This window comes from Pteropus medius, unplaced genomic scaffold (assembly GCF_902729225.1).
Source record: "Pteropus medius unplaced genomic scaffold, Ma_sr-lr_union100, whole genome shotgun sequence".
Taxonomy (NCBI): domain Eukaryota; kingdom Metazoa; phylum Chordata; class Mammalia; order Chiroptera; family Pteropodidae; genus Pteropus; species Pteropus medius.
In genome coordinates, this window is record NW_024349802.1 from 4,549,999 (window position 1) to 4,575,265 (window position 25,267).

A 25,267-nucleotide genomic window follows, 5' to 3' on the forward strand; every position below is an offset into this window, starting at 1 on the left:
ACAGACCACAAAGCACCTCGGCGCTGAGTCGGCGACAACGCTAGGGCCCCTGCCGGACTCCACGGCCGTGATACCCCAGAGCCAGGTCCAGCCTGGGGTCCTATCTTGGCCTCTTCTTCCTCCCTCGGTCTTCCTTCACTCCCTCCCAGGCTCCCTCTCCCCCTCGCGCAGTGGTTCGACCCACTCGGAGGCGTCTCCCCGGGGGCTGGTGTCGATGCGCATGCGCGAGCTCCAGCTGTGCGCTGCCGGGGCTCGGCAATCGGGGCTGCGCGGGTGGTGGCCGCCAGTCCCGCGCGGGCTGTCGCCAGGGCAGCTCAAGCCACGTGGTGAGAGACCTCCCTGCCCCCCGCTCATCGCTCCCGTCGCCTCTCAGCCTCCCGGTTGGGGTCGCGAGATACCGTTGCCCTAGGCGACTTCCCAGGGCCGGCGCCTGGCTGGCCACGGCCCCAGCTCCCAGACCGTTCGGCCCTCACCTGCCCAGCGAGGTAGGTGTCACCGCGGACGTACAGACGAAGACGCAGAGGCCTGCGGCGCTAGCGAGTGCATGACGAGTCGGGAGCGGAGCCCCGAGGCCGCTGCTGGCCTGAGTGCGGGCCGTAGTCCGGGGCAGTGGTCGGCCCCAGCTGGAAGGTCGCCGGATCCGTGCAGATAACGCCCCCGCCCGGCTCTGGCCGGACTCTGCGGGCGTCACCCAAACACGGTGGCACGGCCCTGTCAGTGATTGATCTGTGTGCCTGCCCTTAGCTGACCCTCTTTCGGCGTACTCCCTTAAGCATACTTTTTGACCTGAAAATTTCTTTAAAAGCAAGGATCAACCTTAAATGCTTCAATGCCAGTGGGGAAATCTGAATTACAGCCTGGAGCCTACTGTGAGAGGGGCGCAGGGGACACTATGGCAAGCTAGTATGTACATGACAGCCGCGGCGGGTTGCAGCCGAGTGGGAAATGCCTGCCCAGGGCTGTCAGCTTTTTACATTTCAAGAGAATCTGGATTTTTGCAAGAAATGTCCAAATTCTTTATATCTTTAAAATGTTTTTAAAACCTGTGCCAAATAAAATTCATTGACCAGCTGGGTTTATCCCATAGGCTACCAGTTTGCAGCCCACTAAAAGACATCATTTAGAAAGAAGGTTATTAATTAGAGATGACATCAGCTTTCTGAGAGGAAGGTCTATTATTTGCCTCTGTAAAATGAGGAGAGCGGGTTAGATGCATGTGATTCTAAAAGTGGAATGAGCTGCCCCAGTAGTGAGGTGGCCACGGCTGGAGAGGTTTAAGCAGAACAGTGGTAACCTTCGGCAATCAACAATCCTTCAGCAGCAGGAATTGGAACCAAGATACCTGAAGTGTCCCCAGAGACCCGGTGATTGTGTTCCGTGGGTTCCATCTTCGCTGAGTCTCATCTACCAGGCAGGCCAGATAGGGATGTTAGTGCACTGACACATCAGGCAGCCTAACTTGGCCCCTCTGGGTCCCACAACTTTATGCAAAAACATCTTCCAATAACACAAGAGAGGAAGCTGTGAGAAACACCTATCAAAAGGCTAAAATTAGGGAGAAGACTCAGAAGGCACAGTGCCAATGTGTCAATAGAGTTGCAGTAAGACATCTTGGGTAATTTTATTTCCCTGTTCCCTTATACATTTTGTTTGTGGTAAAATATACATACATAAAATTTACCGTTTTAATCATTTTTAAGTGTACGCTTCAGTGGCATGAATTACATTTGCAGTCTTGGGCAGCATTTACCCCCATCCATCTCCAGAAGTCTTTCATCTTGCAAAACTGAATCTCTGAACCTATTAAACAATAACCCCCCGTCCTCCTTCCCCAGCACCTGAAGCCCCCGTTCTACTTTCTGTCTCTATGAATTTGCCTATTCTAGGTACATCATATTAAGTGGCATCATGTAATATTTGTCCTTTTGTGACTGGCTTATTGCACTTAGCATAATGTCTTCAAGGTTCATCGTTGTTGTAGAGTGTGTCAGAATTCTTTTTTAAGGCTGAGTAATATTCTATTGAAAGGATAGGCCACATTTTGTTTATTCATGTATCCACTGGTGGACGCTTGGGTCCCTTCTGTCTCTTGGCAACTGTGAATAACGTTGCTATGAACGTGGGTGTACAAACACCTGTTCAAGTCCCTGCTTTTAATTTTTTTGAGTATATACCTAGAGATGAAATTGTTGGATCATATGGTAATTCTACGTTTAGTTGTTTGAGGAACTGTACTTTTCAGTAGTTTGCACATTTCCCACGGTGACCATGTATTGCCTTGATAAGGGAAGCGGGTAAAGCTTTGCCTCGTGCTCTCAGGTCAGTGCCCAGTGTCAAGCTCATGGTCAGAGTGTGAATGAGAGCAGCAGATGTGCATAAATGGACTACCTGTGGGTTTGTCCTTCAAGACAACACAGTACTGGCCCCAGGGAGCTTAACCCAATCAGGGACTAGGTTGCCATCCACTGGCTCAGTCTTCAGCGTTAGATTTGTCATTAGTTTTATTTGTAAAATATCGATTTTACCCTCCATAAGTAGGAGGGCAGGAATCATTGTATATCCAGTGCTTGGTACACAGCAACTGTGTATAAACATTTGTCAACTTACTGACAGGATTACACAAACAAACCTAAAGTTTAAGTGGGATTCAGAGAAGAAAAGCTTAATTCCATCCTGGTTCCAACCGTCACAAATCAGACTGTGGACAGATGGTTTCACCCAGAATTACATTAGTAGTTAACTCTGTCTTCTGTATCAATTCCTGATCCAGCCGCTTCTTAACCTCTTCACGGCTAAACCCTTGCAAGCACCCCCTCTGCCTGCTCTCCTGCGGTGGCCATCTTTGTTGCAGAAGCCGAGGTCCTTCGAAGTGTTGAGTCCCATCACTGTCACTTTCGGTGCATTCCCCTTTCCCGTGGAATCTCAAGTGCGCTCTGTCCTTCCCGCTCAAGCCAGGCCTACCCTTCCCTCCTGGGGACAACAGGGCCTTTTTCTGACACGCGAACATTTCTTCTCATGGCTCTTGTCACTCAGATCCCAACTCTGATGTCATCTCCTTTATTTCTCACTGCTGTTGTCATTCAGATGTCACCTTCTCAGGTCCCCCTGAGAGGTAACTGGTTATCAGCACCCCAGACCCCTCTACCACATCACCTCATAGCACTTGGTGGTACTTGAACTTGGCCCCCACTCCCAATAAATAATGCACACCTAATCACCCTGAGGACATTCCAGCTGTGGCCTGTGCAGAAACACCTTTGGGAGCGACTGGCAGCTGGGGTGTGCGAGCCTTTGACCCGTGGGACCTATGTCTCAGCCAGGACCATGGCAGGGACAGGCAGGGCTGGGGAGAGGCCTGTGGCCACAGGGTCCCCTGCTTCCAACAGCAGTAAGCTTCCAGTGTTTAACCCCACAATAGTTGCTTATGTTGTGTGCCCTGGACAGCTTCATGCTTTAGCAGAAAATGCCACGTTTCATCTGCCACTCAGTGACATTACAGATTCCTGGAACCCCAGAATTGGAAAGTGCATCAGTCAGGGTTCAGCCGGAGAAACAGAACCCGCAGGGATGTGTATCAGGAGACCGACTGCAAGGAATCGACTCGTGCACCTGGGGGGCGAGTCCGAAACCCCCACACAAGGCGAGGAGACGGGCGGGACTCGGGCACGAGCCAAGGCTGCGTCCACGGGAGGGATTTCTTCTTCCCAGAAGCCTTGGTTCTGTCAGGCCGTCCCGCCGCCTGAGTCAGGGCCGCCCAGATCACCTAGGGTAGTCTGCCTGGCGGTGGACTGGATCACATCCCAAAAACACCTTTCCCGCAACACCTGGATTCGCATCTGAGAATGAACGGGGACTCTAGCCTAGCTGGGTGACACGTGAGAGAGACCATCGCAGAAAAGTAGATTCCTAGTTTCTGTGTGAGACCCATTCCGGTAACTTGAGGAAATGATAGAAACGGTACTACCCATTTTCCAAATCCCCAGTCTCTCCAGCTAACAGCTTGACAGCAGCAATAATTAGAGCTTGATTTCATAATTACTATTTGTTCGCGCAGGTTTGGTTGCTTAGATACAAAGCAATTCATTTTAAGCCAAATTTTCCTAAGACATCCTGTAGATAGTAAAATGTTTTGGAAGTATTCTCAGTAATAATTTGTAAGTAATGGCTCCCAGAGTTTACACATTTCTGCTCCAAGCAATATACCCTGTCTGACTATTGTCAATCAGTGTATCATGTTTATTAAGTAACTTGCCAGTAGATCTGATGATACTTACGGGGTAATACTCTGCATTTGAAGCAGAGTTTATTCACCAGTTCTTTGGCATTTATTTTGAGGCCTTCGGGGTGGTTATAATGTGCTTTTTCCCCCTTGTTACAAAGGGAGTTTAATGTTTGTTGTAAAAACAAAATTGGAAATACAGAAATAAGTAAAGAAGAAAATAAACACCCTAATCTACCACCAGAATAATTACCATTAGAATTTTGGTGCGTATTCTGTCATTTATGTATATATAAATTCTATAAAATTATACTATTATTTATGCAATTCTGAATCCTGATTTTTTAAAATTAATGCTATTTTGTGATTATATAATCTATAACTAAATTATTAATATTTTAATGATGTCATATAACTGTACAGTGACTTATTTAACCATTCTGTCCTTGTTAGACATTCACATTGTTTCTAATTATTTGCGATTATAGAGAATACCAGGATACAAAGTTGTAACTAGTAACTCCTGGAGATCTAATGCATAGCATAGTAATTGCAATCAACAGTACCGTATTACAAACTTCAAAGCTGCTAACACACTGGATCTTAATAGTTTTCACCACAAAAAGAAATTATAATTATGAGACGTGATAGAGGTGTTAGTTAACACTGCGGTGGTGATCATATTGTGATATATAAATGAATCAAATCAACATGCTGTACATCTTAAACTTTCATAATGTTGTGTGTCAATTATATCTCAATAATAGAAAAAGAATACCAGGATGAGCATCTTTATGTTAATCTTTGCACTCACTTATGAGTATTGCTTGAGTATTCTTAGATGTGAAATTATAGGAAGAAAGGGTATGAAGTATGTAAGGCTTTTGATGAATTCAACTGTTTTCCGGGTTGTCAGAAAATTTTTGGAAGATTATTTCGTGATACTTGACAACATTTATAAAACATCATTTGAGAAGTAGAAGAGTCAGTGTTGTTTCCTAAAGAGTTTGTGAGCAAACTAATATATATATATACATCTTGAAACGGAAGTAATTATTTACTTCCTTAAAACATAAGATACCCTTTTCTCTAATTGTTATTGATACAACCCAGAATTCGCAGTACTCTCTTCTACGAGCCTCAAAGATTGGCTACAACACTGGCTTTGCCTTATGGCTTTCATCTGCCTTTCCAAGTGATATCAAGTGCCAGCATGCTGTCCCTCGGCCTTATCAGTGACAGGGTCTTCAGAAGGAACAAGCCCGTTAACGCTGAGTCAGTGCGTGCAAGGGGCGGGCCACGTCTGCCAGCTGTTGATTACCTCTTTCCCCGCACGCCCGTCTACCCGCCCTGGCTTAGGAAGAGTCAGATCTAATTAAGACCTGTTCCCCTGCCCTGTCTCAGCGCCCAGTGAGGGCTGCCAGGCGACGATGAAGGTTCTCCTACTGAAAGACGCCAAGGAGGAGGACGGTGGCCAGGATCCCTACGTCAGGGTAAGCGCCTTGGTGGAGGGGCGTGACGGCCTTACCACCTAAATCGGGGGGGTGGGAGGGGGCAGTGAGCTGAGACTTGTCCCAGAATAATCACTAATGCGATGCCCTCACCCCTGCCCTATTCGCCTAACCACCCCGGCCGGTCCAGACTGTGTTCTTTTACTTGCAGGAATTTGGGTTACATGGACTCGAAGCCACTTTGATCCCTGTTTTATCATTTGAGTTCTTGTCTCTTCCCAGTTTCTTGGAGAAGGTAAGGTCTGTCGGTGTCTGAGCGCTGTGATTTCTAAGTGAGACACGTTCGGTCTCTAGAGAATCCGTCCCAACCCAAGCCGGAAGGACTTCCTTACTCCCCCTCATGTCACCACCAAGCTTTAAAACAGGGCGGCACAGCCTCGCCTGGCTCCAGGATTCACGGCTGTTGGGTTCTCCGCCTGAGCCTCCACCAGCAACTCCGGGAAACCTCCCTTCCACCACCTGACCTCAGTTTCCCCACATTAGAGACTGAGGTCCCAGGTTGGGCACCTCCTGAGGCCTCCAGCAAACAAGATGCAGTGTCAGGACCCGGGACCAGGGCTTTTCCCCGCCGTACCAGCTCTGCTGCCTGGCGTGGGCGTGATCAGTATCGCCAGGGACAATCCCAGGAAGCCTCTCGATGGTTCCGGTTAGAGATTCGGTGCACAGGCAACCCCACCATGTGTCCCCAGACACTTCTAGGCGTCTCCCCGGGAGCTCCCTTCTGGACGGGTGGGCCGGGAGCCAGGCTGGCCTCGCGGGACGGGGTCCCCGGCCCTGCTCCCTGGGCTCACCCTCGTGCTCCGCGCAGCACACCTGCCCCTGCCATCTCCCTGTGGAAAGCCGCCTGCTTTCTCCTTTCAGTTTGAGCTGAATATCGGATTATTCATTCAGTTCGACAAACAACGAGCTGGCATCTGTTGTGTCCCCCTGCACAAGGTGTGCGTGCCAAGGGCACAGTGTGCGAGGGGCCCAAATTGGCCCTTCTGCTCTTTAAAGCGGGTTATGCTCATCCGTAGCAGCTTCAAAAGGGAACCAGAGACCCCATCGATTGAGAGCCTTTCTAGGACCTCGTGGTCAGAAGCATCCTAGTCTCCATGGGAACCTCTCCACCACCAGCCCCCGTGCTCCAGGAGGGGTTCTCAGAGCGCGCTCGCTCCGTCCAGCTCTGCTTGTGCAGGGAGCACGGGCTTGGGGGTCGAGAGGTCCCACCACCCTCCCAGGGCTGGTTCCTCAGCTGCTGCAAGCCCGTGTTTCCTCTAGGAGGCGAGAGCGGCTCCCCCATCCCACGGGGCACTTTGGCAGAGGCAGTGAAGGGACATGTCTAGAGCAGCCCAGTACCTGGCGCAGAATAAATGCTCGGTCGATTTTATCACCGTCACTGTCTTTGCAAACCGGGCCTTCAGCGTAGACATCGCCCCTTGAGTATTCCAGTTTCAACACAGACGTGGGTCAGGTCTCCCCGCTGCCTGCACCCCACCCAAGCCCAGGCTGAGTCCCATTGCGCCACCCCGCGTGGCATCTGAGCCGATCGAGGGAAATGCTCTGAATAATGGATCCACCTTTATTCCTAGAGGCCTAGAATAGGTCCAGGCACACAGTCTCAATAAGTAGTGAGTGTATGCATGAGTGGATGGACAGACGGATGGAGGGAGGGACGGATGGACAGGCGGGTAGGATGAATTCGTGTGTGTCCTGCTCCTGAGAGCATTTGGATTCGGGGAAACGTTGGGCTTAGCCGTCGTGTAAAGCGCCTCGTTGTTTGGTGCGCAGCTGTGTCATCCAGAAGCGTTCGGAGGACTCATTTTCACCAGCCCCAGAGCCGTGGAAGCAGTGGAGCTGAGTTTGGGGACGGGCAATAAGACGGAAGGTGAGTGAGGGCCCATTGCGAGTCCGCTGGACTTTTCTTCACTCCCCCTTCTCCCGTCGAAGATGCTAGGTTGCAGAGACAGCTACACTTCAGGTTTGAAAACTTGCAGTGACTTTTAGCTCAGAAACTATTTAGGTAGCAGGTTACTTCGTGTTCATGTAGCCTGCGGAGGGAGCAGAAAATGACCTTTCTTCTTATAAGCCGTCTCTCGATGTCCCTCACAGGACACGTTAACTTGTTAGCCTTCTGACGGGGGTGAGCGCTTGGTGCCACAGACCCTGCCTTACAAGACAGGGTTCCTAAGATGTTCACCTGCCAGGCGGCCACGTCTCTCCTAAGAATATATCAGCCAGTCTTGTCCCTCAAAGCAATGACGAGATGGTCCAACGACACATGAGAAGACAGTGCCTGCCACACCAGGCACCTAACGACAGGAGCATCTCTTAGACCCTCTTCCTGCCCCCTCCCCTCTTCATCAGAGCAGATACACAGAGCCCAGGGTTCGGACTGAACAGCCACCTTCGTCTGTTTGATCAGACAGCTTCGTGGTAACATTTATGGAGCGCCTACTGTATGCCAGGCTTTATGTTAACTTCACATTCGTTATCTCATTTAATTCAGGGGTACACATACTGTGGCCCTCATTTTACAGATGAGAGAACTGAGGCTTGGGAAGAGTGAGTCCTTGTCCAGGGCCAGGGGCCAGGCAGTCAGACCTGACCAGCTTCAGTTATGGTAATGGGTGGAGACAGCAGATGGGCAGTTAGTTACCGAAGGGCTTTGCAGCATGTTAGGCCTGGGTTCAGATGGCCCTTCTGACCTTGGCAAGCTCCGTGACCTTGCTGAGCCTCAGTTTCGTTGTTTGTGAAATGGGCACAATAATACCAGCATCGCTGGCTCATCACTTCCACGACGAGCTGGCTGGCACTTCGGAGGACCCACTGTGTGCCAGGCACGGGCCCTAAGGGCCTTACCGCTGAGGCAGATACGACTCGCATTTGCACTTGACACATGAGGAGCCAGAAGAGCAAAGGGTATGAAGCTCTCCAAGACCACGGGGTCTGTAAGTCGCAGCAGATGTGTGATTCCCGCTTCAGAGCCCGAGTCCGAAAGAGCAGCGCTCAGGACGCTGCCTGGCACATTGAGTGGGTGACAGTGCTGAGTGCTTATTAGTCTCTCAGCTTACATTTAATCAGGCCTTCGTTATAGCCAGAAGTTCACCTCCTCGGCGATTTCACAGACACGCCTACCTCCTGCTGAAGAGAAGTCCGAGCTTTTCTCAGGGGTGGGGATCCACGCCGTCCTGTCCACTCAGCAGCTCAGAGCCTGGAGCGCGGTCATCTCCGAAGCAGAGAGAAAACTCCTGCTGGAGAAGCTTGTGGATTCTCCCAGCGGCACTTTGAAGCTCCGTCTCACACTTAAATTTGCCCTTTTCTATGTGTTTTGAGGATGAAGATGATGAGAAATAAGAAAACCCCAGAGTGGACACTAACTTTCCACAGTGCATTTTCCCGAATATGTTCTTGTCTTGGTCCTCACAGCAACGCTGTCACATGGCCAGGAAAGATGTAGCTGCCCCAGTTGCCTTGGCAGTGGCTGGCTTGCCCAGGGAGGTGCACAAGTTAAGGGACAGAGCTGGCCCCACGCCAGGCTGTCTGATTCCATCCAGTGCTCGCTCCAGTCACTGTCTGCTGTGGGGCTTACAGAATGGTTCGTTCACCGCCGGGAATAATTCTTAAATGTTATTTACATTAGTGGGGAAGGAAAGAAAGAAGGTGAAACTCCGTCTTCAGTTACCGTTTACAAGAGAATTTCTCATGGGAGTGTAAAGGGTGGAGTAACACTTGAATTTAAGGGGAAGTTACACTCGCAGTTGGAAGAAGTAGTGTTTCCTTGTCTTCCAAAAGGTATTGAGCAGCCAGTGGCCTTCTGACGTTTTATAGGATCCATTTCGTCTTTGTATTTCTTTCACCCATATTTAAAGATGTTGGTTTTTTGCCACAAAATGATAGAGTTCTTTATTAAATTGTGTTTGTTTATGGTACTGAAATTAATTATCTCCACTTTGACCTGATGGATAAATGAGCTATCTCATCCGAGATGACAGTTTCTTGACCATTTTCAAATCCATGTTCCAAGTAAGGCCGACGGTATTGCTTTATAAGCGTTTAAGTTACCTCTTCGTAATGACTTTTTCTTTAACTAGATTTAAAAAAAAATTTTTTAACATTCCATGCAAATTAATTCTTCCAGTTATGTTTATTTTCTAAGACACATTAAAAATGCTTCTTGTGCCATCTGTGGAAATGACTTAATATTTCAAGCAAGGCAGACTGAAACATTTACCAAAGTCACAATTTACCTGCACAATTTGAATAGTGTAAAAATGGAATTTTAGTTTGAGATGCTGTTCTTCAGATTTGCTTATTAATAGTTTGCCTTGATCACAAGTTTTGGGATGAACAAGCAGCCTTGGGCACCAGTCCAGATGGCCACATTGGTATTTGCAGCTCACATACAATTTCTTGTTTTACAGTCTGGAAAAAGTCTCTGAAAGAAAAATGGAACGCTAAGCCGGTGTATGTGGTTGGAAATGCCACCGCTTCTCTAGGTAAGCAGTCAAGGCAGAAACGAAACACGTAAAGATGTCCGTGATGTGATTCGGAATAGGAATATGTCTTGGTCGCCGTCCCTGTTCCTGGCACGGAGCTCCTAAAACCCTCGGACTCTCCTAAGTGGTGAAGATGAAGGTGTTATTCATATAACAAAAGTGTTCTTCATAACAAACCTCTTTCACTTCACCTGAGTTTATTCTGATGAAACGACTTGTAGAAAGGCCCTAGAGTTGGGGCTGGTTGCCAGGGGAACCAGTCATGTGATTACAGTAGGGACTTTAGACTCCCGCCCTCCACCCACCACATCTGGGAGAAGGGAGGGACTGGAGGCGGAATTAATCACCAGACTGACGATTTAATCAGTTGTGCCTCTGCGATGAAAGCTCCGTAAAATGCAAAAGGACAGTGACATGCAGAGGCCGGGAGCCAAGCCCGGAGAGGCGCGGAAGCTCCGTGTCCCCTTCCCATACCTCGCCCTGGGCGTCTCTTCCGTCTGGCTACTCATTTTTTTTCTTTTGAAATATCCTTTTTAATATATTTGCAGTATTAGAAAACCATTTTTCTGAGTTCTGCGAGCCATTCGAGCAAATGATCAACCCAAGGTGGGGTTGCGGGAACCCCCAGTTCATAGCCAGTCGTCAGAAGCACAAATAAGAACCCAGACTTGGGGTTGCAGACTGAAGCGGAGGCTCTTGCGGGACTGAGCCCTGAATCTCTGGGATCTGACACACGTCAGGACTGAGTGAAACTGTAGGAACTGGAGAGTTGCTTGGTGTGGAAATCCCACACACCTGGCAGCCGAAGTGCAAGCTGAGTGTGGTAGTAGAGAGAAAAGAACGGGCTTTTTTCCCTCAGCGACACTTGCTCATTCGTTTTTTCAGACACACTCTAATGCAGTTTAAAATGTGATTTTTTTTTTTTTGCTTATTAAATTTTAGAACAGCGTCTCAGTCAGTCTCTGGCTTTCGGGATCTTGACGCTTTTAGGAAGCACGAGCCAGTGACTGAGCAGCTGGTGCCCCAGGTCGGGTTTGCCCGCTGACCCCTGGGAGTAGACGCGTCCGGGCTACGTGTGCCTGGCGGGAACGGCACAGAGGCACAGAGGCAGTGCCGCGCTCTGCTCATTGATGAGAAAGTTCTGGAAGTGTGTAGTGGTCGTATACCGTTGTGATTGTACTTAATGCCACTGAATTACGCACTTAAAAAAATAGATAAAATGGTAAATTTTATGTATTTTTTCTAGAATAAAAAATGTGAAAGGAAAATCACTACATACTAAAGAGAGTTATCTCCAGGTAGTAAATAGTAGTATAGTGGGTTTTCATAATTTTCTTAGTATTTGCTACATTTTCCCAAATAGTCTTGAATTAATATGTGTTTAAAGCACCAAATATAAACAGTGAATCATTAAAAATTAATATGCCATTTTAAATACTTAAACAATGCTTAGCTGTTGTGAGTAAATGAACATATAACTTTCTTTCAAAACAGTTCAGTTTCTTTAAATGAATTTTAAAACTTTGGAAGGAGGTGCCGGGGGAGTGGAAACAGTTGAGTAATTAAAAGCACATCTTCCAGAGAGCAAAGGAGGTTGGGGGAGCAGTTGGAAGTTGCTAGGTTCATTAAGCGATGGTGCGTGGCTCTTCCAGGCCGCAAAACTTCCACTCCAGGCTCAGCAGATCAGCTGGAAGGGAGAAACAGCGCGGTTGCCAAGGGAACCGCCTCCAGTCTCCCACGTTGCCCCCCCAAAAATAAGTTAAGAACTTGTTTGTACTTTCTTTGACCATTTCTTTTTTCCCTGAAATAGAAGAGGAAAGAACATAATATAGGCCACGTCTGAGTCATAGTCCAAAATCTCAACTATCACATGTGGTGTGTTTATGAACGTTCCCGTTTTGATTTTGCCCTCACGCGGGCACACGTTAGCTCATACGCATTGCGCACCCTCACGCGGCCTTCGGTTTGCTTCTCGTGGCGTCGATGTGCATTCTGCTCTCACGGTTCTGTCAGGTGAGAAGAAAACTAGAAGAAAAGAAAGTTGTGACTCAGTGATGAGAAACCTGGAGACAGAGCAGCAGAGAGTGGGCCGTCCCAGTGTGGCACAGGTGGCAAAGCCGGGGTCTCCGCTCGACACTTGACCTCAAGCTGCTCCCTGTTTATTCAGTTGCAAAGGGAAGGGACGAGCTCTAAATGCTGGAAACACTGTCAAAGGAGAGGTGACATTAGGGATTTTGCAGTTTTCAAAGATCTCTTGGGAGGAACCACATCCTATCTTAACATGAACATCAGTCACCCAACTTTCGAACGTTCTGTTTTAGTTCATCTTCCAGACATGACACACAAGAGGATCTCTCTTTGCTGGGCACAGAGAAGAGGCGTTGCTTGAACTCTTCGGAGCAGAGCCAGCCTTGCCGCCCGCAGGGACTGAGACCTTGCACCAAACGCTCATTCCCCAAACTTCCAGTGAGCCTCTGGGCTGCTGGTAGACCAGACAGCCCGGTCCCTGCCCTGAAGGGCAGAACTGAGGGACTGGAGGAATCCGCCCTGAGCCTCCTCCACTGTAAAGTACAGGGGTGACCCCCGTGAGGTCCAGCTCGCAGGGTTGCGTAACGACCAGATGAGCTCATGCCCACTTAGTGGACAGCAGAGCAGGACGGGAGGCCAGTCTGGGCAAGCCTCCCACGGTCTATCTCGATGCTTAAGAGGAAGGCACATGAATGTCGATATTAAGCACCGACATCATGCCGAGTACTTGCGCCCCCGTTCAGTTCCCCGCAGTTTTCAGGGTTCTTTGGTGCACTGGGAACTTCCTGGTTCAGTCAGAGGGCCGGTGACATGGCGTGAGCAAGGGCTTTGTTCCTGAACTAAGTTTACAGCTGCATGTGACCTTTGTCCCTTGGACTTAGCACATTTGCGATGGTCTGTAAATTAAAAGCCAAGGGTGTTGACGCTAAAGCTGCAGTTTGTTATTAGCCCGTCTCAGCGCATTCCAAGCAGACGCCCACTGCACCTCCTTTCTCAGAGGAGACCCACTTCCTGTGAACAGCTACGCACGCTGAGCCACCCTCTGCAGAGTAACCAGCGTTCCCGCCTGCAGAGTGCCTGCTTCTAGCTCAGTTCATGGCATCAGTCTCCCAAAAGTGGCTGGCACATCCCCTCACCCTGAACCGCCTGCATTCGAGGTGCTAGGGGTCCCCTTTGGCAGACTCTTATGAAACCTACCCTCCCTTCCATTCCAGTCTCGCCAAGTGGACCCTCACCACCTTTCCAGACAGAGCTGGCTACTCTCCTACCAAAGTGAGGGCTCTCCCATGCCCTATGGACGGATCTCAGAAAATCCCTTTCCTGAGCTCCTCCAAGATGGCTGGTTGATGCTGTCATCATCTCCTGTAATCCTTAGAACAGTCCCATATGGTCGTGTCTCCACCGTGGTAGATGAGCTCAGCGGGGCTCAGAGGAATTACCGAAGCCACAGGCCTCAGGAGGGTGGGGCCAGGAGTCAGCCCCGTCCCTCTGACACCTGCAACCTCACAGGGCATGGAGGAGACTCCCTGCGTGATGGGGGACGCACATGCCCTTATATGTGTATGTTAAAAAAACAACACAGGAACAGATGGACGTTAGTAGCCATGTAAAGAGATAACATCTTTTGTTGTTTTCCAGTGAATAAAATTGGCCTGGATACGGAAGGAGAACACTGTGGAAATGCAGAAAAGCTTGCAGAATACATTTGTTCCAGTGAGTAGAAAAAAGTCACCTCAAACAAAGCCCTTTTGTGTTTGATCACTGGTCACACACCCACCATGGCAGAACGGGTGCTTCCTCGTAGCGTTCTCCATGATGACGCTGGTTGGTGCGCAGTGCGCAAGCCACCCCTGGGCCCATCACCTCCTGGTGCTTGTGAGTGTCTGTGCTTGCCCGAGATTCAGCCCACCTCCCGCCACCCCCTACACCGAAGGACGTGAGACAACTCAGACAGCACACAAAACGTCAGTGTGTTTGGGCTCCTCTGCCAGCGGCTCACGCAGGATGCAGAGTGATCCAACGCCAGGCTCTTTCTCGTCAGGTCCTTCCTGGGGATCGTGGTCACCATTAAACACACCGAAGCCCTTTCAATGTAGAAATCAGTGTGACTGATAGAGCGTGGTGTCCCCTGGGCTTCAGAGCCTTTGTTCACAAACAGTAGTTATTGGTTCTGTGAGTGGGAGGACAGGTGGCCTTACGGGAACAGGTGGCCTGAGTCGGTTTCCATGGCAGCTGATATGGCCGTTCTCACAGTGGATGTGTTCGTTCTGGAAAGACACGGAAGGGAACTGAGTCATTCCTCAGTGTCCAGTCCAGAGCCATCCAGCCACGGGCCTTGCTTTGCAGACACAGGCAGAGGGGCTCCGTGTCACTGCTGGGTTACCACTGCAGCTTCAGCTGCCTGACTCGCGGCTCGCAGGTACCCTGCGTGCGTTCTGCATGTATCTCAGAGGATACCGGCTCGGTGCTCCTTGCAAAGCCTTTGTTACTTCCTCTGATTTACAAACACCAGCGTGTCTGTGAACCCTAATCTTCATTTTACTATCGGAATATCCAAATAATCCATCTTGACTGCTCTTCAGGCCTTTGGCCTGGGCTTTACCAAGGCATTCAGTTCTCCCCCCAAAACTTTGAAGTGTAAATTTAAAAGCTACGGATCTACTTCCCGTGTTTGGAGTAACCAGGCCACTTGATAGTTACTGATTATGTTATTTAACGAAGAGTCACGTGCTATGTGACCAGCACTGTTGTAAGTGCCTAAAGCTGACAACTAAATTAATCTGATAGCTTGTTGTTCTGACAATTCTTCCGTCCCAGGATGCCCCCTCTAATGGAAAAAGTACAGCTTAAATGGTAAAAGGTAGAAAACAGTTCTAACTCAGAGAGAGAGCACATCAAAAGCAGACATTGTACTGCAGTTTATTCGAAACGTCCTCCTGGACTCAGAGCGGACAAATGCGCGGGCTTGCTGGCTCCCCTCCATCCTCCCTGCTCAGCCTCATTACCCTCGCTACCTCCCACGAAGGCCCCACCGCCCGCTCCGCCTGGGTTCTCGCAGCAGCACCCGAGGGGGTGAGGTCCTTGCAGACTGGAAGGCGTCAGTTTCACCTGCGCATCTCCATGAGGTTTAAGTAGTCTCGTCTTCACCCCCTGTGTCCTCGTCCCCTGCAGCGACGTTTACCAGGCCCCGCCGTGCAGCAGCCAGGATTCTGGGCACCTCTGCTGTCCTCAGGCCAGCAGCCGGCCTCCTGCCACAGGAATGGAGGGCAGCAGGGCCTCCGAGTCCCAAGAGTCATCGTTTCTTGTGTTGCCAGGCCTGCCTCTCTGTCGTCCTAGGGAGAGCCCATCTCTCACCACTGCAGAATCAGCCAGCTTCACGTTGACCTACTTACCCTATTTGGGTTAAAAATCTGCAGGCAGTAAGCTTATCCCATCAAAAATGGGTTCTAGGCAGACCTTGTTTTGTTGCACCCTGCTTTATTGTGTGCTCCACAGATGTGTTTTTTACAAACAGAAGGCAGGAGGACCCTCTACCAGCAAAAGGATTATGACTCGCTCTATGTAGATACCTGCTTTGTTGGGGTCTGGAACCGAGCCCGCAGTGTCTCTGGGATCTGACTTCTGGAAGGGCGCTAGCTCCCAGGAAATACAGACCCCCCGTCACAGGAAAGAGTGTTCAGCCAGGACATTTTCAGCTTTTCTCTCTTGTGCCGTTAAGGCGGTGCTTTTCCATGGCGTCGGAGGGGCTGACTGCGCCTGCACAGCTGGCTTTCTGCTCGGCGCCAGCGGTGCTGGGAGAAAAAGACAGATGCCGGCCCTGTGCGGGGCGCCCCCACTGAGCTCCCCCTCTCCCCAGGCGTGCCCAGCAGTCTCAGAATGAGAAGGAGCAGCTCGGTTCTCTGCCGGGCCTGCAGAAGAGATACTGCGCAGGGCAGATTCTGGAATCTTCGGAAGGCCCCTTGCACACCTTTGTGGTTGGCTTGCTGGAAAGCCCCTTGGGCACATGGCTGCTGTCCTGGCTGGGCCAGGAGTGGACGTGCACCTTGTCACTATTGGGGGCAGCCTCAGAGCCACTCTTGGCTGCCATCTCCCTGCCTCCTGACGTCATGAGCAGGAGCCCTGGCTTCAGCCACCACTGGTCCCCTCCACAGCTCCTTCAGCGGTAGATGTTTGCCCCAGTGCCGCGACAGGCCCAGCCTGTGACCTTCCAGCTCTGGTTAAGCTGCAGAGCCTGTGCTCTAAATAGTGAGGCTGCCCAGGAGCCGCTGCAGGGTGACAGGGAGTTAAAGGAGCATGGGTGACAGCAGCCCCTGGCTTGTGTGGGTGTTAGTTTTCCAAGCACCTGGGCCCACATGACCTCTGTGACCTTCATATGGCAAGGTCAGCAGGGCGGCAGTGCTTCCCACAGTCCGGGGAGCAGAGGCTGGGGCTGCGCCCCGCCCCCGCAGGTTCTGCGCAGTGGTCACGCGTCTGCTTCTCGATTCACAGGGGAGACGCCGGCTTTGCCTCTCCTCTTCCCCTGCGGAGCCCTCAAAGGAGAAACCCTGCCGAAGATGCTCAAGGACAGAGGTGACTGGAAAGCCTGACTCTCGGGCGCCCGCACCCCTCGGGGTCGTGCCTCCGTGGGCACAAAGGAAGCCTTGAGTTTGGGGCCCTGGCCCCGTCTCTGCCGCCTCGGCCCCCTGCACTGTGGGGCTCAGTGCTCAGCGGGCAGCAGGGCCCAGATGCCTCAGGCCCACCCTCGCTCTGGCTCGTGCTGTCTGGGTGGGCACCACTCACCCCCGACGCGGTGTAGACGCCAGTGTATTCCCAGGGCAATAAGTCTGTTTCCTGGTTTTGATCGTGTCCAGGGATCCCCATGGAGAGCATAACCGTCTATCAGAAGATTCCACACCCGGGAATCCAGGTGAACCTGAATAGCTACTATTCCGAGCAGGTGAGCGCTGGTTCTAGGGAGAACTCGGGCAGGGCGGGCAGGTGGAGGGTGAGGCACAGCCTCTCTGCGTGGTTCCAGCCCTTGGCCGTGTGACGGTGGACATGACCTTTCAGAGGTGCCATCTCTGTATCTGCGGAATGGGAAGAGACCATCTAGAAGGGTTTTTATAAGGATTAGAGGGAGAGATTTACACAGAGTTCTCTGTGCAGCATCCCGGACGTAGTAAGCCTGCCGCTGACAATGGCCTTGTGGTTGCTCTTCATCCCTGTGGAGTTGGTGGAGCTGTAGGGGCGGAGGCTAGGCCCACACTGGGACGGCCCGCGGTGCCCTTCCAGGGGTCTGGGCAGACTCTGGCAGGTCACGGGGACCTTTGGAGGCTTCAGGCAGGAGACCGGAGGGCACTTGTTTGAAAGATTTTCCACATCTAGATTTAGTAAGGCACCCAGAACAGGCTCTGAATGACCTGCGGCCTCTGGGACTCCTTCTGCCAGACCAAAGCGGGAGGCCAGGTGCTCTGCCTGCTGCACGCTCTGTTTCCGGAAGGGTGGAGAGTTGACAGGGAGCTGGGCGCGACTGCTGCCTCGCGTGATGGGTGCTACTTTGGCCACACGAGCTAGAGGCATTGTCTGCTCGGCTGGGCCCGTGGGTCCATGGTGCCCGTGTCCTCTGGCCAGGCAGAGCAGATCTGGGGGCTGGCAGAGCGACCAAGGAGTGGTGCCCCGCCTCTCGACCACACGCTGCTCTCTGAACAGCTCCTTGCGTGACCGTGAACTCGGGAGAAGAATGAGAGAGTGCCAGTGCCCCCAGGAAGCCGCCTGCTGGCAACCTGCTTGGGCTGCCTGGGGGCCCGGGGGCGGGCGGAGGCGGGTGGGGGCGGGGTCTCTCTCCTACACGGCCTCAGGCCGAGGGTCTGACCGTCCTCTCCTCCGCAGGGCGTTCCAGCCAGCATCACGTTTTTCAGTCCCTCTGGCCTTGCGTACAGTCTCAAGCACATTCAGGAGTTGTCTGGTGACGACATCAATCACATCAAGGTGACGTATTCAATGAGGTTTTGGTCTTTTTCAGATTTTTTTTATAGCATTTTTACTGATTATCCCAGAGTTTCCCTAGAAAAGTCAAAGCACTCCTGACCTAGCAGGCGCCCCATGGCAGCTCGGCAGAACGGGAAAGGCAGGGCCTAGGAGTCCCCCAGCCCCCAGCCTCCCGCCTCAAGCTCGGCAGCGCCTCTGCCTGACTGGCAGTCTGGGACAAGTGACCTAACCCCCCTGAGCCTGTTTCCTCACTTGTCACGTGAGGATAACCATGCCTCTGTGGCCTTTGTGGACATGCAGACGGTCTTCCCTGATGGACCAGTCCCCGGATGGGATGGGAGGATTCAGGTGAAGCTCTGGCACAGGGGCGGCATCCTTTTCCTTCGGTCCCATCTGAGCGTCCTGAAATTGTCTGTCCTCAAAGCGGTCCCCTTTTATGTCTTTTAATTCAAAGGGTTGACAGTCACATTTTGGGGGACTATATCTGTTACAGATCTACACGTAATCACCCCCCTGTGGTGCCTGTCATGACAGTGCTCTTGAACTGGCTTGGGGGACCGAGGGGAGGGTGCGCGTGTGACCTGGGACAAAGACCAGGGCGGTCAGCCCTCATGTCATCAGACACAGGCGGGTCTCATGGCACCCCCGGGAAGGGGGACTGTTTCTCAGGCTCGCAGATGGAACGCTCAGCTCAGAGAAGTGTGTCCCTACCCTCTGGCCTTGGGCTTGACTGCTCTGCTTTCCCGGGGGCTCTAGCCACCACCCTGCCACCTTATTCTACATAACATCCGACCTCACCCAGGGCCCCGAGACACAAAGCAGAACTGTCACAGCTAAGGCTTCCAAGAATGCAGCCAAGGTGGCAGCCCCCAATTCTGGGCCTCGGTTCCTCGCCCCAACCCGAGAGGCAGGCATCGGGCTGGCGGCGAGGCCCTGTGTGAGCCTCCAGGCCATGACGCCGGTGCCAGTCAGGAATTATCGTCGCGTCTAGAAGCTCTCGCACGGGGAGCGGTGCCCTGCAGACAGGGTGTCCGACAGGCCCCACACACATCACCCTCCTGTATCCCCCAGCACCCACTGAGGCCTTCCTCTCCCCTTGCAGTTTGCAGCTATCGGCCCAACCACAGCTCGTGCCCTGGCCGCACAGGGTCTGCCCGTGAGCTGCACCGCAGAGAGTCCCACGCCGCACGCCCTGGCCGCCAGCATCAGGACGGCGCTTCAGCCCCAGCGCTGCTGACTCGGCCGCCTGGCAGCCCCCTGCGAGTGAAGGGTACCGGGCTGCTGCCTCCAGGGTGGGTGGGGCGGCGCCTGAGTGGAGCCACCTGGACCCCAGCAGTCAAGATGGGGCCTGGGTTGGCATCAGGCCCCCATGCGCATCACCTCCCTCCTGGAGGCTCCTCGGACCCTCGCCCTGCGCATGCCGGCTCCCAGGCCCTGCAGGAGAGCACGTCCCCCTGCAGCAGGGGGAGGGAGTTCAAACCATACCGGCCACCTGTGCATTCTGTGGACGTTACTGGCCGTGCATCGTTTCCCATGCACAGCTGTTTGGGGAGGAAACAGATGTGCCCACGTTCTGATAATCAACACACCCGGCGTAAATGCTGAAATTTGCTGCATGTGAATTAGTCTTATTCATTCTTAAAAAGGATCTCGAAGGTCCTGCTTTGTGAACTGTGGACAGTTGTAAGTCAAATACAGAAACTCTTTGCTTCGGAAGTATAAATGCAGGTGTCGGCATTTAGTCAGGGCCTGAGAGGCTGGGGAGGGCATCGGCGTTGGCAGTGCCCTGCAGAGAGGCTATGAAACGGCCCCCAAACTTTATTTCCGCTTTTTAAACCTCGGCCTGGAAGTGGAGCTGGGCTGAGTGCAGCCTGTCGTCCCTTGGAAGGTGGGTGTGGGGAAGCATCTTCTGTCGAGCAGCACCTATGGGCCACAGCTCTGTGCTCAGGCCTTGGCCCCTCTGATGTCCATCCTCTGAGGGCAGATGTCGCTATTACTCCCATTTCTCTGGAGAAGAAATGGAGCCTCAAGAGGCTAAGTGACTTGCCCAGGGCTTCCTGAGCCGGAAGTGGTGGGCTACCAGGCACGGAGTGCGTGGGGGAACCAAAGCGCTTCTTGTCTGGGCTTGTGGTCCAGCTGGGGTGAGCAGCGGACTGGTTGGAAATCTAACGGGGGCATCTGGCGACAAGAGTGCACAGAAGGGCCAGGCTGGTCCGCTGGGGAGAAGTGCAGGTGTGAGCTCGAGCCTGGGGAGAAGTGCAGGTGTGAGCCGAGCCTGATGCAGACGTGCCAGGGGGACTTCTGGGGTGACCGCTTGTCCCAGAGGACTGAGGAAACGATGTGGAAAGCACCGTGTCACATGTTCTTCTCTGTAACATCAAAGGGAAATAGACGAGACCAGGAATCAGGAATCCCGTCTACACATCGGAACCCCGTCACGTGCTTCTGGAAAGGAAGTCACTCGGGCTCCACCCCATTCTGCTCAGCTGGTTTCTGGGGTGAAGCCCTCACAACAGGAGTTTTTAGCAGCCCTGGTGAGTCCCATGTGCGAGCACGTTTGAAAACCACTGCATGGCACGAACTGGGTCCCTCTGGCCGGGGTGTGATCACTGACGTACTCCAGCATGACCCCTGGCACATTTGAGAAGCCGCAGACGCAAGACAGGTACTGAGTAATGAAGGAGGAGAAACCCAGCCAGGTGCAGGTGGGGGCGACCACGTGAGAAAGGATGGCCTGGGCTTCAGAAGAAGGGGTCGGTGGAAAGAGGAGGGGGGACAGCACCCCCAGGGGGCTGGGGGAAGGAGGTTTGGTGCGGCCGCCGTTGCGGATGGGAATGGGACAAGGGACAAGGGTTTCCTAAATGTCTACGTGTGTCTTCTGCCATCCCCATGGCAACCTGAAGTGACCTTTTGGAGAGGATGCGGCCGGGGTTCAAAGTGAGGCAAGGCAGGTTCCGTTAAAGATAGGGGTCAGTCTGTGACAGGCGGGGTTCTGGCCCACTGGGCGGGAGGCGTGCCCACTGCAGACAGACGGGCAGAGCGGGGCTGCAACTTCCTGGGCTGGAGATTCTCGCTGGCGGCTTAGAATGCGGGCCGAACGGGTGAAAGTCAGCTGTAAAGCGACTGGGGGACCCCGATTCCCCTCAGGACCAGTGTTATGCCAGTTAGGGTCTGCAGGCCTGGGGCTGGAGAGCGTGAGCGGGAGGCCCGCACAGGAGGAGCGCAGGGCCGGTCCAGCCTGGGGAGTTCCATGTTGAGGGCGTGTGTGCGGGGCCCCTCCTGGGCCCAGCATGGCAGCCAGGGTCCAGGGACAAAGCAGGAGGCCAAAGAGACACCCTCATAGAGCCCCACCAAGTTCCAGGCAGAGGGACACCTCAGCAGAGAGGCTGGAGGCCAACTCTCAGGTGTCCTTCCTGAGGATCAGGAGGGCAGAATGTGGGGTGGACAGAGGTGCTGCAGGCCAGCCGTCGCCAACCTCTGTGGCCCCAGGGACCGGTGCTCCCATCAGAATCTAACGCCTGATGAGCTGAGGTGAGCTGAGGCGGTGATGCTGGCACCGGGGAGCAGCTGCAGATGAAGCTTCGCTCACTCGCCCACCACTCACCCCCTGCTGTACAGCCCGGTTCCTAACAGGCCATGGACCAGTACTGGCCTGCGGGCCGGGGTGTGGGGACCCCTGCTGTAGAGGGTTCATCGAATTCTGTGGCCTGCGTCCCCTCTTTACATGGGCTCTTGTGCGCCCACCCTAACCAGCTGAGCTTGGGGAGAGCCGTCAAGGAAGAACTTGGCACCGGGCGCGCGTAAAGCATCCTGCAGGGACCTGACAGCCACCGCGGGGCAGGCGGGCGGGTCAGCACTGAGCGTGTGCGAGGTCCCTCCAGACCTGGCAGGTATGGGACACCTCGGGCACTGTTCCAAGTTTGAGGTGCTTTAAACTCACTAGTTACATGTAGTAACTCACTTAACGAGAAAAGAATGGCTTCACCACAAGTACGATGTTCAGTGCAGATGTGATTCCATTAAATGTGAGTAGAAAGTAAAATGAAAACATTGTGTGTATGTGGGTTTCCAGAAAATAAACTAGCAGGAAACAAAATCGTACTAAAAATTCTGAGAGAGAGAAGGATGTCCAAGGTACAGCTGGCTAGTTGGCCCCAATATCTCTTACCGTGGGACCAGAGCCCTTGACGTTTAGGAGGGTCCATGGCCAGCTGAAGTAAAAGCTCCATTTCCCAGCTTCCCTTGCAGGTAAATGTGTCTGTGTGATTAAGTCGTGGCCCAGGAGACGTAAAGAGAAGTGAAAGGTCCCCCTCTGGCCCCATCCTCCTCCCGTGTCCACTAAGGAAGCCAGCTTAGTGGAACAAGATGACACGGGGTGAACTAGCCTGCCCGTGGACCTCCTGGCTGCAAGAGAAATACCAGCTTCTGTCTTTAAGCCACAATCACTTTGAGAGTTTGTTACAATTAAATCTAATCCTAAATAATAAAATAATCAAGTTAAATTGGCAAACTAAACATCAACGACATAAACCTTTTCAGAGTTTGAATAAAATACGTCCTTAAGAATCTTTTAATCATAGCAATTTTAAACTGTGTATTTTCCTTACGTTTCGATTTATGATGTGTGTAATTGTGAAGTGTTTCAAAAAACAACTGAAACAAAAAGACTTTAATGTCTTTAGCAGCAGAATTCATTTCAAAAAATTCTGGTAAACACTACAAAAGCTGAAGCAATGTGTTTGCCCCGGCGATCATTCTAGGTTTAGTCTCGTGCTTGGAAGCGCACAGTCCTTCCAGGAGAAATTCATATCTTTTATCTGTGAATTAATGATCAGTGACTTAAACACTTCCTTTCAACGTCTCATTGAACCCTCCAAACAACCCTATCAGGGGTCTACGTTACCGAGAAGGAAAACTGGGCCTGACAGAAGTAAACGCCGCTCACGAGGCTGAGTGACGTGCAGCCAGATGCACACACACCCGCTCACTCAGAGCTGCAGGAGATGAGGGTAGGGGTGTCTTCGCAGGGCGTCTGACCCGTCCTCCACCTGGTTCCCTCCGGACCTCAGGCCTTCAGCTGGAGCTCCCCAGAACCTGGAGGTCTGGAAGCCAGAGGGATGAGGAGACCATCTGCCCTGGCGCAGAGGCAGAACCTGGCTGGTCACATGTGACTCAGAGGCTCACGTGGTCAGGGAGCTCGGCTACTTTGTGCCACTAGAGATGCAGTTTGTGTAGGATTTGGGGTGTTTGGGCAGAAGATGGGGAAAGGAATAATGAACCCCCAAACCATCCTGCTGTTAGTCACAAGATGGGCACCCGGTCAAATAATGAAACTTGGTGATAGGCCTGGGAGTGTGAATCACACAGAATTTTCCACACAGACTAAAACAAGCCCCTGTGACTCAGTTGACACCACAAAACTACCTTACCGCTTCCGAACCACCTGCTGTCCCCTTTCCCACCTGTGCCATGCAGCTCCTGGCCCCCATCACCCCGGTACTCCTGCAGAGTGCCCACTGAGGTACCAATCGGGGTGGGCATGAGGACCCTTCCATAAGGGACTATGCCTGGACTTCTTCCCTGGGAGCAGGGCACAAGTGAACCGTCCAGAGTCCCAGAAGCTCAGGCCAGGGAGGAGCTGACACCTGGGGACCGGGCTAGAAGTGAGACTCAGAGCCAGGTCCCCGTCTCCCGTCACTGACTGGCTGCCTGACACCAGGAGTCACCCTGGCCCCGAGCTTCGGATCCCCCCTCTGTCAAGAGAGGTCTGAGCTGTGGTTTCCTGGAGGTTTCACTGCAGCCCAGGAAACTGCCCGTGCTGCTTCCGCGGCAGGATCAAGAGCTCATTGCTGGCGACAGTAAGTGACACGCGGCATAGTCTCATCGATGAGCAAAAGGGTGCTGCTCGGGATTTACTGCTGCACCTGATTTTAGACGTTTACCTGGTGAAAATGATGCCAGACTGGCAAAGGTGAGATTCGGGTCACTGCCCTGCCCCCTGGTGAGCCTGGGCCCTGTGCCAGGTGCCTGGGGATCGGGGACAGCACAGCTCCCGCTGTCGGGGGCCCGCAAACACCTCGAAAGAACAGTCAGGAGGCGGCTGAGCTCGGCATGGAGGGTCTGTACTTCATGGGACAGGCCTGTGGCCGGGGGACGGAGTCCACCTCTGTCTGGGGACAGTCCCTGCAGCATCACCCTCAGGCTCAGTCGCTGGGGGCCGACGGTGGACAGCGGGGAGACGGCAGCATCTCAGGACAACCTTCCTGCCTTTTCTGTCGGTGCCACTGATTCATCGTTTCCTGCGGAGATTTTATAAAAAGCATTAGATTTCTTTTTTGGTTTGTTTCAGTCCATTTGTTACAATTGTCAGGAGGTTCTCAGCTGGGCAGATCACACCACGTGACCCCAGCCTGTGTTTACACCTCTCTGCCCCCTCCCGATTTCTCACCCCATCTTTTCCTGCCCAGACATTTTTATAAATGTTAAGTAAGGGTAAAGGAAGCAAAGGATGCAAACCACTGCCTCGCGCCCGTCTGACCGGGTCAGGCCTCAACCGACATGCATCTGGCTGCAGTGCAGGTGTGATGGGGACTGCAGGTGGCGAGGTGCAGGTGTGATGGGGACTGGACTGCAGGTGGCGAGGTGCGGGTTGATGGGGACGCAGGTGGCGGGGTGCGGGTTGATGGGAGGTGCCTCAGGCTGCCGCCCTGAGGCTGGGACCTCCCCCCACCCTCTTTAGCGTCCCCAGATTCACAACATTAATTCTACCTCATGGAAAATTGCTTCTCTGCTCCAGGTAAAAGGTAAAACATTTTGAAAAGAACTCCTCTACCCCATTTTCAGGTGCCTCCCAGGAGTTTCACACAGCTCTGGCTCCCCAAAGTCCAACAGGCCATCTCACTGTCCCCAAGGCCATAGGCAGTGAACCTGAGCACACCCTGAGCGCTTCCCCCAGCTCAGACGAGATGGAGTCAGCCTGGTCTGAGGGACCGCAGGGCGGAGACTAGACTCGCTGGTGCAGTCTCCCCACAGTCTTCGGTCCGCAGTGCCAGGGACTGAGGGGC

At 52.6% G+C, this 25,267-nt stretch overlaps 1 protein-coding gene across 3 annotated transcripts; it reads left to right on the top strand.

Moving 5' to 3' along the window:
* The first annotated feature begins 216 nt into the window (after nucleotides 1–216).
* Nucleotides 217–22,780, top strand: UROS (uroporphyrinogen III synthase). 3 transcript variants are annotated; one of them, XM_039836014.1, is made up of 10 exons: nucleotides 218–485; nucleotides 5,624–5,712; nucleotides 5,882–5,965; nucleotides 7,501–7,597; nucleotides 10,134–10,208; nucleotides 13,875–13,949; nucleotides 16,725–16,805; nucleotides 17,087–17,172; nucleotides 18,105–18,203; nucleotides 19,306–22,780. In XM_039836014.1, the coding sequence occupies exons 2-10, from the start codon at nucleotides 5,650–5,652 to the stop codon at nucleotides 19,438–19,440; spliced, it is 795 nt and encodes a 264-aa protein (XP_039691948.1). In that variant the 5' UTR covers nucleotides 218–485; nucleotides 5,624–5,649; the 3' UTR covers nucleotides 19,441–22,780. The 3 variants fall into 3 exon arrangements, with proteins under 3 accessions (XP_039691950.1, XP_039691948.1, XP_039691949.1); XM_039836016.1 differs by lacking the exon at nucleotides 16,725–16,805 and having other exon boundaries at nucleotides 217–485; XM_039836015.1 differs by lacking the exon at nucleotides 218–485 and having other exon boundaries at nucleotides 5,603–5,712.
* The last annotated feature ends 2,487 nt before the right edge of the window (nucleotides 22,781–25,267 follow it).

What these genes read in the sequence shown, in the direction of transcription:
- UROS (XM_039836014.1), top strand. Translation starts at nt 5,650, where the DNA reads ATGAAGGTTCTCCTACTGAAAGACGCCAAGGAGGAGGACGGTGGCCAG. An exon ending in TGCAGAATACATTTGTTCCA is followed by an intron (nt 13,950 to 16,724) that starts GTGAGTAGAAAA and finishes CTCGATTCACAG; the next exon opens with GGGAGACGCCGGCTTTGCCT. An exon ending in GAAGATGCTCAAGGACAGAG is followed by an intron (nt 16,806 to 17,086) that starts GTGACTGGAAAG and finishes GATCGTGTCCAG; the next exon opens with GGATCCCCATGGAGAGCATA.